The following is a 13,244-nucleotide window of genomic DNA, read 5'->3' on the forward strand; positions in this document are numbered from 1 at the left end:
TGTTCCATCCGAATTTACTCTGACACAGAAACATCTATATTGATTCTGACACTTCTACATCCAACTCACAGATGTCACCTTGCTTTGATAACAACAATTATTCATATAAACCTTTTAGAAGTGAAGTTACAGTCATTTGTTCTGGGAATGTCATTTTCGAGCCTGAAACCTGAAAAACAGGCTCGGGGTTTAACAGGTTAAGGATGTGTACGTGACTGCCTCAATAGGTGACGTAAAGCGGAAGTGCTCTAAGAAGGACCATAAGGACACGATAGAGCAGCTCACCTTGGGCGCGCGGTTTCTTAGCGGCAATAAGGTAAGATTTCACCGACTACAATTGTATTTTCCTTCATACATTTTAAATTCAACTACATTTTGAGCAACAATTCCTTTCAAGCGAGTCTTCCCCTCAACCGAAAAGCGATGGAGGACACAACACATGCGGCTAACTAGCTTACACCGAGATGATGCTACACATGTCACTTGTCCTCTATGCTTCCTGTATGGATCCACAGAACAGTTTTGTTTTATATTCTGGTTTGCAAGTGTTGTGTGGAGGTGTATTTCTTCCACATTTGCATGTAACACCTAATTCACCGTTCAACAACATATATGTGAGGAGAAATTAAGACAAGAAGTGTCTAATGTCAAAATGTGGAGTCATTGTCAGCATTTAGCTAAATACATTACTTGTATTATATTTGCTGTTCATTTTCCTCTCACCACTGTTTATTTTAATGAAATGTATGAATGAGTAGTTGATGCTCAAAAGCAAATGAGCTAGTAGGTTTGCAGTTATCATAATGTTATCTCTTTATCACCATGATTGATTATGTTATTATGGTGAAATGAACATAATGACCGAAAATATATGTAATAGAGCTTAATTGAGTCTTGATTTTATTGAGGATTCCTTTTATTGTCTTTTAATAACAGTAAATAATTGCATGATATCACGATACTTTAAATACTTACTCTTTATTTTTTTAACCTGTAGCTATTTCCTGCTTCGTCAGTATGAGGAAGTAGGTTAGATACCGTAAGCTTGGTACAGGTTGGACAAGTCCCCATTTATACGGAAGAAGTCTTACCGTAAACAACAGGAGGGAGTGGGCGGGGTTGTCAGTTGGAACAGACACTTCTTTTTAAGCTGTTTGACACCTCCCTGAAGTCTGCATCTGACATTTTTATAATGGAAACAAAGATTGCTGTTGTGATGTGGAAACAATACATGAAGGTCACATGCACCTGGTTCATTGAGACTATTTTAAAAGTAAGTTTGATCGATAGAATTTAGAGAACAATCAATCGGGGCCTTAATTCATGTTGATTTCCAGCAAAGCAACTTAAAACACATTATATAGTTGGAAATAGAAAAGAAATAACAAGCAAAAAACATACTGTATACAGAATAATGTCCTTAACTCTGTAGATTACAGTGAAAAACAGTCTCTGTGTACAGGGAAAACAATCTTTAAGACCTACAACATCCATTCAAGGTCGTCTGAGGCAACCTGACCCGCCTCACATCCTCTCCCCGCCCTCACCCTCAACCACTCTCTCGCTCCGTTTCCTTTCGTCTTCTTGTCTTTGCATTTAAGTTGTTAATAAACCGTCACAAACTCATCTTCTCTGTCCTCTGCTTTCTCTAGGAAAATCAGCAGAAATGGAGCGAGTGAGGTCTGCGTTCAACAGAATGGTGAGTATTTCTTATTTTATAATTCAAGTTTAGCTTTTACCCTCTTTAATAATGTGGCAAACTTTGTTACCAGACAGCTGTTGGATCAGGAACACATTGCTTTCATAGTTTCCCCTCTTGTGTTCCCTCGCTCTAGATTAAAAGTGAGCGGTACAGCAGGTTTACTCTGCAGCCCTCGGAGGACGGAGAAAGACACGTCGAGGTCAAACTGTCAGATGATGCCGCAGAGGACCAGGCGGGGGGGTCACCGAGCTTCAGGCCAGCACTCCCACGTCAAAGCCGGGCGACTCTCTGCTACCTGGCCCTGGTGATACTGCTGATATTTTCCATTGGTAGGCCATGCTCATTATTATCTTCCCATGTTACTATTACGCCTTTTCTTCATCTATTTTCTAAATAATGCAATTTATTAAATCAAATACATCTTAATCTAATATTTGGGATAAAACTTAAGATGTTTAAATGTAAAGAAACATCTTCCCGTTTTAGAAGCCATATATACCAGTGAATAATTGGCATTTTTTGCTTTAAAACTTTCAAGATTTTGAGCAAGCAGAAACTTTGGAAGAATTACTGCAAAAAAAGAGACAATTCAAAAGCAGCAACTGAAATCCATTGTACGTAAGCTAATAATAACACTAATGAAGTTACATTTTTGTGCACTCAACAGAGTTGTACAATATTTAACTGTCATTTTAGAGTCAAATTATTTAATTTGATTTGATTATTTACATATCTCTGTATCAGTATCACCTTACAACATCAATGCAGTAAAGGACATTAGTAAGAAAAAGCTCACAGCTCTGCTCAAGCATTAACCACTAAGTTGTTTATGTGAAAAAGAACCTAGCAGCGTTGTCAGCACTTTGGCCAGAGCTTATTTATTGTTTTGCTTCATTTTGAATACAAATGTATTATTGCACATCTCTGAAAACTAGGGTGCCGTGGTACTTTCGTCATAGTCCTATTCTGTTCAGCTGTAGGGTTAGAAAGCTGCTCCTAAACTTTAATACTTTTTTTATAATCCAGTTCTCATGCCTCTATACTTTCATCCTTCAGGCTACCTGCTGGGTTACCTCAGCCACCGTGACACTCAGCTGCCGCAGGAAAACTGTGCCACAAATCCTGAAATGGAAATTCAGAAAGAAGCAGCAACAGAAGCAGCCGCAGAAGCAGCCGCAGCAGCTGTTCCAGATGCTCCGATGTACTGGAAACAAGTTACCGAACTCCTCACGCAGAAACTCACCAGCCAGGCTTTTGACAAATCTTTGAGGTGCCTGGTTCATGTGCATAACTTTTTAAAACACAATTGAATATCATCATACTGAAAGTAAAGACAAAAGAGAACACCCAACAACCAAACAAACCTGCTAATGCAATAAGTTATAAAAAAAAATGGTGCCTCCAAAGTTATCCTGTTATTAGTGGTAATTAGTATTGGGCAATATCAAAATATATAGTGAAAACAATGTAAAAATGTTTATTGCATATATATATATATATATATATAAAAAAAAAAACCCTCTATCTTTCAAATGATTTAAAATAAGAAACTACTTTTTTATGTTTCTACAGTATATATTTATAGAATTACTGTAAACATGCTATATTGTGATATATATATATATATATATATACCCACACTTTAACTAAGGGCTCTACTTTTTCCTACCACTGTCCCTCAAACCATATTCATCCAAACGCATTCATAAAATACCAGACTTAAAAAACAAAGCCACATGACTTAAGCTCCAGAGTGTTATGGTCAAGGAAATTATTAAATATATTTCTCAAGCTTGGAGACAATTTATGATTTATATCATCTGACAACGTGCAGCAAGCCTAAGGCATAATGGAAACGTATTAAATAAGGTCACCACGTACGAAAGTTGGTTAAATATTTGTACACATATTATAAAATCGAATGCAACCATGATCTATCACTAAAATATATTATGACAAAGTAAAGCACTGAAGCCAACGTTAATAGCACAGCAGAGAACAGGATCGCCTACATTTATCTCGGGGCATTTGTGTTTCTATGACATTTATCTCAACTTAACTTTTTATGTGTGCCACCATAAATAAAAGTTAATGGAAAAAAGATTTAAAATTCATTTCACTTGAAAGAGTGTCTCTGGTAATGTACAACAAAAGTTGACATCTAAAGAAGTGCACCGTTTTTAATGAGTCATCTCGTGGGCTTTTTTTTCTCAGAATTAATTGAACCATTCATGAAAGGCTCATTGTTGAAAAATGAGGTGCAACAAATTTGTCGGGAAATTAGATTTTGTTTCTCTGCAGTGACTTTGATCGGCCCAGTCGTTCAGCAGGAAGTGATGGAGACAAGAGTCTGGCAAACGGCATCTTTGATGTTTTCAAGAAAGAGGAGATGGATCCCTGGGTTGGCATCCACCATGTTTTGCTGCAGACCCCAGACAGGTTGGTCCTTTACTATCATACATTTACTGATTGTGCCAATTTTATTTAGGGATATTTATTTTTAAAATGTAAGAAATTGGTGTTAGGATGATGATTTAACCAAAACATTTTAAGGCTGAGATTATCAAAAATCTATATTGTGAAATTTTCATTGAAGTTTTCTTTTCTTTCAAGTATTGCTTATCTTCTCCTTCTCCCTGTTTCTCACAATTTTGAAATTCCAGATTTTTTCTTTTCAGATATTGTTTTGTTATTTACGCCGCAAAACCGGTTGCCATATCTGTCTCAGCTTAATCAATTTAAGGTTTTACTTTTTTGAAAAACTCCAAAACAGGCACATGAGCCATCATTTATTTTGACAATTAGGCAGAAGTATGTAGTAATTTAGTTTGTTAGTAGAAAAAAAAACTCTTGATTTCTAAGACAAACTAAATATTACATATATTTTAACAAAACTTGTATCCTCTAATCTACAGCAAGTGTCCAAACCGTGTCATTTATGGTTCAGATAACTTCAAGCCTACAGGATATCTGGCATACAGTGCTACTGGGATAGCTGTGGTAAGTTGTTCAAAACATTAACATTTCCTTTTTTTTGTTAACATTTACTACCATTTAAAATCTAAAATGGAATAAAATCTGGGGTTTTAGTTTCCAGCTTATAAATGGTGCGGCCAATCTGACTTTTACTTGTGTTTTCAGGGCAAACTGGTGTATGGCAACTACGGTCGTCAGGAGGATCTGGAAGTTCTGCAGAAGAAGAACGTTCAACTGAAAGACAGTGTGTTGTTGCTCCGCGCTGGAAATATCAGTTTTGCAGAGCAGGTGACGACACACTTGATACCTTCACAGGCCTCATATCATTTCTTTCTTTTGCATTTGGGAACTTTAATTAAAACTTGTTTTCATGATTCTGATTGTTTCTTCAGGTGGATAATGGTGCGAAGAAGGGGGCCTCTGCTGTGCTGATCTATCCTGATCCTCAAGATTACAGTTATAATTTGGACACAGCTCTCTACGGACATGTACGTTTGCACATAATAGCAACGTAGGATGCTGTTAAAAGCCAAAAAAACAAGATGCCAGTGAAGTCTCCCTTTAAAACCACTTCATGTTGCATTTTGACTTTGTGTTGTCCCTATGCAGGTCCACCTGGGTTCAGGTGACCCCTACACAACCGGATTCCCCTCCTTCAACCATACTCAGTTCCCCCCCACGAAGTCGTCCGGACTCCCCAATATCCCAGCCCAGACTATCACGGCCACCATGGCTTCAACTCTTCTAAAGTGAGGACACACACACAAACAAACCCACAAAGGGGAACAACCTTCCACATATCTTCCGGTTAAGCTCAGGAAATGCTGTACAGTAAAACACCACATCTGTTAAGCACTATAAATAAATTCATGGTGCTCGAGTATGGTTCTTTGGACAATTGAGCAATTTGTTAACTTAGTTATTCTTTAGAATATGATGGACATGCATGACTGTGTCTGACATTATGCTTCACATATATTCTTACCGTGCCTGAGTATACCTACAGTACATCTTTGTGTTTTTAAGGTAAAGCCTACTATTGATGTTTTTTTTTGTCTTCATTTGAATTTATCTGTTTTTTTTGCAGTTGTGAGTTCAATTCACTTATACACTGCTGTCATACATATTTACAGCTATAGTGTCAATCATGCATTTTTTATGAATACATAACATGTGATTAAAATATTTTGACACAACACGACCAAACATTAAGAAAGTGCATCTACACAAGACAAAGCACGGCAGCTAATATTGCCTACTAGATTCTGGCTTTACGCTTGCCCTGCTCCATTTCTGGCACAACACTGGCGCTGACCCCCCCCCCAGCATTATCCCCCCGCCGAGGGCAACAAAAAAGTCCTCTGCTCCGGTGCTTGTGGTATAAACACCAACAGTCCCACAGTGCTCCAAACTCCCAATCCTGGCATCATGGCTACAGTTAGCAGTCGTAATAGGTTGATTTTATTTTATTATTATGTTGCAACAAGAAAGGTTAACTAAAGAAGACACTGCAGTCAAATCTGGCACAGTTCAGTGTACAGCACTTCCTCATCCGCCTCTCTATCTCTTCTCTAGGACAATCGGAGGTCCTGAGTCAGATGCGAGCAGCGGTTTTAAAGGCAGCTTCACCTCAGTGGGTTACAAACTGGGAGGCAGCGAGAACATTACCGTTGAGGTGAACAACGTGCTGGTCAACAAGGAAATCCACAACGTGTTCGGAGTCATCAAAGGATTCATTGATCCTGGTACGTTTTTATCTTCTCTCTGACCATCTACACTTGGATTATTTTGTCTCCACCATACATCTAAGATGCTTTGTTGTCTATATGTGAACCTGCAGATCAGTACGTTGTACTGGGAGCGCAGAGGGACGCCTGGGGTAAAGGTTATGCCAAAGCCACTGTTGGGACCTCCGTACTGACTGAGCTGGCGAAGGCTGTTCGGGAGATGGTGGAGAAAGGTAACAATTATCTCACAAAAATCTCGATGCGTTAATATGCAAGTACAATTTTTAGCCTTAAAGAAGTTATATAAATGAGGCTGTAGCCAATGTTGTAGACTAATGTCGGTCACAGTGTGTGTTTTTGTTGCAGTTCCTTCTTCTGCTTAACATAAGTTAAAAGCTCTGTCTGTTTTTTTTTTTCCCAGATGGCTTCAGGCCCAGGAGAAGCCTGGTGTTTGCTAGCTGGAGCGCTGGAGAGTACGGAAGTGTTGGCGCCACTGAGTGGTTGGAGGTAGAAACTACATTTATTTTATCTTGAGATCCAAAAAAAAAACATCTATCCCATATTTCTTATATGTTTGAATATGTTTGTTTTTTAGGGTTATATGTCTTCTCTTCACAAACATGTTGTCACCTACATCAGCCTGGACGGACTGCTCATGGGTAAGTAAAGCCTCTCCTGAAGCATATCTCTGTACTGAAAAAGTTGTTAAGGGATTTCCAGTCGGTTGACCTTGTGTATCTCCTCACAAGGTCGTGGGAGCTTTATGGCTTCAGCAAGTCCGCTGCTCTACAGCCTCCTTGAGAAAACGATGAAAGCGGTAACAGCACAACAACACCTCACTCAATGTTCATCCAGTTCTGTACAAACAAGTTGTGTTTTTGGATTCATTTATTTTCATTTGCCTCGTCGATGCAGGTGAACAGTCCTATGGGTGCTGGCACTGTGTACGATATGGTGGGAACAACTAACGTGTAAGTAATGGAGCAGCATGTAGAGCCACGTTTTTGTTTAGTGAGACATCCAAAAGATAACTATTGCAAACCATGTTTCAGGATAGTTTTGTAGTACTTAGAAATACAATGATTAACAGAACATTTGAACACACAGAAGTCTCACGCTGGGTGTTTTTATAAAAAATATATTGGTGTCGATAAAACACTTAAGTCTCTGTACAAATACAAATGCCTTATGCTCACAATTGAAGACAACATTCTAACATGTTAATTATCTCTGAACAAAAGCAGCCAGACAAGAGTTTTGCTTAAAGAGCAACTTGCAGGTTTTTTATTTTTACTAGATCTATTTATTTATGCTTAACCTTGCCTTAAAATTACAATTAAAAAAAGTTAATGCAGGACTTGATATGTTTTACGAGACATAAGGGCAAGAATTCAGAGGGGAAAGGAGCCGTTTTGAGCTCTGCTACTAACGTCAAACGCGTCGTATTACGTCACATGGGGGAGCAACTTTCTCGGACCGTTATCTGCCCAATCCGCGGTAGTAGCTCGTAGTTGGTTTGAGCGGTTGTGATTTAGTGAGCTGGTATTCTTTCGGTAATTTTACATTGCATTTCACCATTTGTAATCATGGTGAGCTATTGTGTTTGTGCAGGTTGCACAAACTCCAGCCTGTCAGCTCATCGAGTCCACAGTTTCCCTATCAGGTAAAGGACCGGAGCTAGCTTTCGTTCCTGGGTGCGTTGTGAGAGGTGCATCCACCTCCCTGCAGCACATACTCTCCACAGCTGAAGTCTGTCAAACAAAGCGTTTATCAGGAAACCGTATTACATCTCTCTCCCCCCTTCGCTCCTCTCTCTCTCTCTCTCTCTCTCTCTCTCTCTCTCTCTCTCTCTCTCTCTATCTCTCTCCCCCTTCACTCCTCTCTCTCTCCCCCCTTCACTCCTCGCTCCTCTCTCTCTCCCCCATTCGTTCCTCTCTCTCTCTCTCCCCCATTCGTTCCTCTCTCTCTCTCTCCCCCATTCGCTCCTCTCTCTCTCTCTCCCCCATTCGCTCCTCTCTCTCTCCCCCCTTCGCTCCTCTCTCTCTCTCCCCCATTCGTTCCTCTCTCTCTCTCCCCCCTTCGCTCCTCTCTCTCTCCCCCATTCGTTCCTCTCTCTCTCTCCCCCATTCGTTCCTCTCTCTCTCTCCCCCCTTCGCTCCTCTCTCTCTCTCCCCCTTCGCTCCTCTCTCTCTCCCCTCCGGTACACAGCACCGTAAGATGTAGTGTGGAGTTGTATTGGGTAACGCGAGATACGGCTGGTACTTGCGCATTAGTGTCTGCTATGGATCAGTATCAACAGTCCTGCCAGTAACGTTACTATATTATCAATACTACTTTAGTTATAGCCTGATATATGATAGCTAACTTTACAATGTTGTGATGTGACTGACGTTAGCTAACATTAACTGCCTGTAGCTAACGCCGGTCACTCACCAGGACAGCTGCCCTGTTCTCCACTGGTTCTCCTCACACCACTGCTCCATTTCTCGCCGATGGCCGTTATTTCTTCTAATCCTTGGCTGCTCCTGGTCTCTTGGACGCCTAGCAGGCTCATAATTATAAGGTTGTGGTCCGTCATATGCATACGAATATACATTTTCAACCTCTTCTGTGTCAAAACTAGCATTCTGATCCATGTTTATTAATACCTTAGACCGGCTGTTCTCCCCCGTGTGACGTCACACGCGGGTGGTCTTTTTTTTTATGCGGAAGTAAAAATGTCTTACAAAAACGACGCCAGATGTCACTGTAGTGTATATTTTTGGGAACATTTAGTGTATACATCATTTTCCTACACATTTATTCACTGGTGTCTCTAACCTGCAAGTTGCTCTTTAAGTAAAATGCAGTCTAAACTTGGCAAATATATTTTAATTGCCAATACCAAACATTATGTCAGCTCTGCCACAGTGTGGTTGCTGTTGAAAGAACAGATTGTGAAACCTTTTGTTGTAAAAGATGGGTTCATTTCAATAACTTTCAATAACATTCTGATATGTGCAGACTAAAGCCGATGTCAATGGACGACCCTGCCTATCCCTTCCTGGCCTTCTCTGGAATTCCTTCCATCTCTTTCCACTTCATCAATCTCAACGTGAGTAATGCAACACAATCCCTGGATAATTACTGTGGATATGTTTACTTTTACCCACATGATGGCAGTGTTTAGATGTACGAAACCGCCTATATACACTAGTGGCTAAAGATGGAAAAATAAATGATGTTAGACATTTATTTTCACATTAGGTTATTGACATTGCATCCAAAGTTCAGAAACGCAGTATGCATTGTAATTCAGTCCTTTTTGTATATAAAAGAGACAGATGGGTTCTTTTTTAAAGAACATCCTATAGCTTCTCCTAGTGAAAGTAAAATCAATTCAAAATGCCCAAGATCACTACATCCTTTGCTACAAAGTGATGACTTTTTTTTGGCAGTTTACTGATTACTCTACTTATTCTGATTGTTACATCTTGTTTCCTTTGTGCTTTTTAGTTTTAACATGAACATTGTTTTTGAAATTGTGTGTTAAGGAGGAGACTTACAGCTACTATGGCACCGACCTGGACAACAAGGACCACCTCGATTACAAGACGAACCATCACACCAGTGAAATGGTGGCACTGGCGGCACAGTTTGCCGGACAGATGGCTCTGCGACTGGTTCACGACCACGTGCTGTATCCCAGCCTGGATGTGAGCCGGTACAGCAGCGTGATCACCAAGGCTGTGGTCCGGGTCTACAAACGCATCAACCAGCTCTCAATGGTCCGTTTCTCCATCTGTCTTTTGACATCTAGCTAAAGCTTTTTGTTTGTTCTTAGTGTTATTGCTGATACCTTTTTTATTCTGTAGACTGGTCAGCTGAAGGAAGTGAATCCCAACTGGCTCAACCGTGCAAGTGGATCCTTCCAACGAGCTGCCAGCAGCATTACAGATGACATCGACAACACTGACCTGAGTGACAAGGAGTCCTGTCGGATCCTCAACGACAGGATCATGACGGTGAGACGCAGTGTAGTCACATGCGTGTTTAAAATGTTATTAACAAGTTCGATCCTTTGGTTGATGCCACTACTCTCCCGTTGATATATTTCCATGTGAACAAATTGGCAAAATGTACAATTTGCGTCATGGGTTGGGTTAAGAAATATTTAAAAAGTGCAAAACTATGCCAAATTCAAAACGTATCAGTTTGTGATCCTCCATGTTATGTAAATATTTTAGATTCTGTTTAGTTTGTACAATTGAAACATTCTAAAACGTTATTATAGGATTGTATGTTTACTAATTGAGTAATGGTTCCACTAGCATACATGCCCTATTTCAACATGTTGCATCATTTCATTTTTTTTTCAAAAGGTAATGGCAAATAAAAGATAGACATAATAATCAAATCATCACAGGTTCAAGTGCGCACGTGCGCGCACACACACACACACACACACACACACACACACACACCATGAAAAAAACCAATTGGGTTCAATTAAGTAAATCTTATCTTATAAAGATGGTTTATAAGAATGGTTCCTTGAGTGAATGCTCTTGCTAATGCACTATCCTGAGCGCAGTATACATGTAGCTTTGTTTTACTACTATATCTTAACACCTCACAGATGTATAACAGTCTTTGTTTTTCGTTCCAGGTTGAGCCCTCCCTCCTCTCTCCCTACGTGTCCCCCATTGAAACCCCCTTCCGTCATCTCCTGCTGGGTCGGGGCTCCCACACTTTGGCCTCCATCGCTGAGACCACCGACATGGAGCACTTCCGCATCCAGCTGGCCCTCGCCACCTGGAACCTGCAGGGATGTGCCAACGCCATGGTGGGCAACATCTGGGACATCGATGAGGAAATCTAAAGAAAAAAGTCTGGGAAGTTGTGAGCGTGATTGTCGTGTGAGAAATGCAGTTTAAAGTAGAAACAAAAGAAAGAGCTCCAACAACAGCACTTTAGCACAAGCTGTCAATCAGATGTCTAAGCCAAACCCCTAAAACAGGTAGGGTCCGAGTTGTAATCCCCCACAGATTCAGGAGGAAATGGAAGAGTACGAAATAGTTCTTCACTGTGAAACAAAATGAAATGCTTGATAATAATGCTACTGACAAATCTGCGTCCTCTTCTTCTGGCAAATAATTGAAGCAGTCTCTGCTGTGACCTCTCGCCATCAAAACACTGAGAAACCTTATTTATACTTATGTTTTTTATCAGTGGCAGGGCCCACTATAAAATGATTATTTTGTCTTTTTATACGACGTTATCGGAAGCAGTGTCTTCCATAATTATGACGGTTATACTGTCTAAGCACCCAGCAGCATCTGCTACAGAAATGACTCAACTGTTGCTGACAAAATGGAATCCCCTGTTAAAAAAGAAAATATTCTTTTATTGCAAATGGCCTTTATATCTTCCTTTTTGAGAAAATATTTTACAGCATGCCATTAAATGGTTATTTAAAAGGAAGAAATTAAGAGTGATAAAGAATTGTCCCTGATATGTCAAATTAGTTGCAGAGTGAAAACCAAAAGTCTCTGGATATTGGGAAATTCTTATTTATAGACCACTAAGCCTAGAAATGTATTATGATTTGGATTTATCCTGCACTTAGTGGCAGGATGAATTCAAGTTTAAACAAATAATTTAAAGCTAAAACATTATCAAAGCTCTTTAAGACGCGAGTAATGATTAGTTAATTTGCAAGAAAGCCATTTATGTTGCACAGTCTACTTTGAAACAGTTTATATTATGATAACGTTATCGGGAGCAGTGTCTTCCATAATTAAAACCCATTATCGGGAGCAGTGTCTTCCATGATGTAAAGCAGTGATGGTAGTTTTTGCCTACCAGTGTGTGTGATTGTATGTTTGTGTGTGTTTTTAAATGTGTATTTATCGAGAGCAGTGTCTCTCATATTTCACTTGAGGGTGGAATAACTTATCGGGGACAGTGTTTCCCAGAGTTTTATACTTTATATATATTTATTTGTTGGTCATTATTTTTGGATTATGTGGGTTTTTCTTATTTAGCTAGATTACACATTTGTTTTACATCTAATAAAACACAGAACATTATTGAAATGCACTTAATTGATTACAGTTTTCAACAAACCTAGTGACTTCAAAAGTACAACAGATGCACCTACATGTGATTCACTCCGCAACTCTCTTTGCATGGCATATTTCCTCTTCATGATACTGTACTGCTTTATTCAGTTGTAGTTCAACATCATTTCTATATTACAAACTTTTTAAATGAATTTGAGTTCTACCAATAGATCTTTTTTTTTCAAGCTGTTTGATGTCTTTTTGTTTAACCATTTTCTTCCCATAAAAGTTGTTTTCTGACCATATTTTAAGGCCTTTAAAATGGAAATAAGGGATATTTATTAGAATACACATGTTAAAAGAATATCATCAGTCAGTCAACCCAATTGAATTAAATTCATATCCAATTTCTTTATTTCAATACGCTCTAGAGAGCAAACAAAACATCTGTGTTGGGTACTTTAGATTATTACATGTCATTATTACACCTCCCTTCTGTTTGGGAGCTTGATATTGTTGCAGCCTTCTTTTTCATTCCTGCAAGATGTTACAATAATTAAAACCAACGTTACTGAACTCTGATAGGGGCAACTGAACGGTTGGGAAATGTCATTGTGTAACTCCAACTGTATGTTTCATAACTCATTGTTCTCATCATGATCTCCATGTTCAGCAGAAAAGTCTAATAAACCTTTTTGGCTTAGCTTCCAGAATATGTTTGTCTGATCTTATTTTCTTTTTACATTTTTGTATGTTTTCAACAAGAGCAATTATAGTTTTGATTTAGTAAACAAG

The 13,244-nt window shown here is 39.3% G+C and overlaps 1 protein-coding gene across 1 annotated transcript; it reads left to right on the forward strand.

The window, feature by feature from the left end:
- Positions 1–232: 232 nt before the first annotated feature.
- On the forward strand, positions 233–13,162 carry tfr1b (transferrin receptor 1b). Its single transcript, XM_034108542.1, has 19 exons — positions 233–316; positions 1,653–1,699; positions 1,836–2,031; positions 2,759–2,972; positions 4,004–4,141; positions 4,618–4,702; positions 4,844–4,966; positions 5,071–5,166; positions 5,288–5,427; positions 6,254–6,423; positions 6,519–6,638; positions 6,827–6,912; positions 7,001–7,064; positions 7,155–7,222; positions 7,321–7,376; positions 9,409–9,499; positions 9,939–10,172; positions 10,260–10,409; positions 11,054–13,162. Exons 2-19 carry the CDS (start codon positions 1,667–1,669, stop codon positions 11,264–11,266), a joined length of 2,277 nt encoding a protein of 758 aa, XP_033964433.1. The 5' UTR covers positions 233–316; positions 1,653–1,666; the 3' UTR covers positions 11,267–13,162.
- Positions 13,163–13,244: the final 82 nt, after the last annotated feature.

The sequence above is a fragment of the Pseudochaenichthys georgianus genome, chromosome 20 (genome assembly GCF_902827115.2).
Source record: "Pseudochaenichthys georgianus chromosome 20, fPseGeo1.2, whole genome shotgun sequence".
In the NCBI taxonomy this organism is placed as follows: domain Eukaryota; kingdom Metazoa; phylum Chordata; class Actinopteri; order Perciformes; family Channichthyidae; genus Pseudochaenichthys; species Pseudochaenichthys georgianus.

Bases quoted from the DNA above. Each gene is read 5' to 3' on its own strand.
- tfr1b (XM_034108542.1), top strand. From the start codon at position 1,667: ATGGAGCGAGTGAGGTCTGCGTTCAACAGAATG. The intron at 5,167-5,287 runs GTACGTTTGCAC...GTCCCTATGCAG, and splicing joins ACACAGCTCTCTACGGACAT to GTCCACCTGGGTTCAGGTGA. The intron at 9,500-9,938 runs GTGAGTAATGCA...TTGTGTGTTAAG, and splicing joins TCCACTTCATCAATCTCAAC to GAGGAGACTTACAGCTACTA.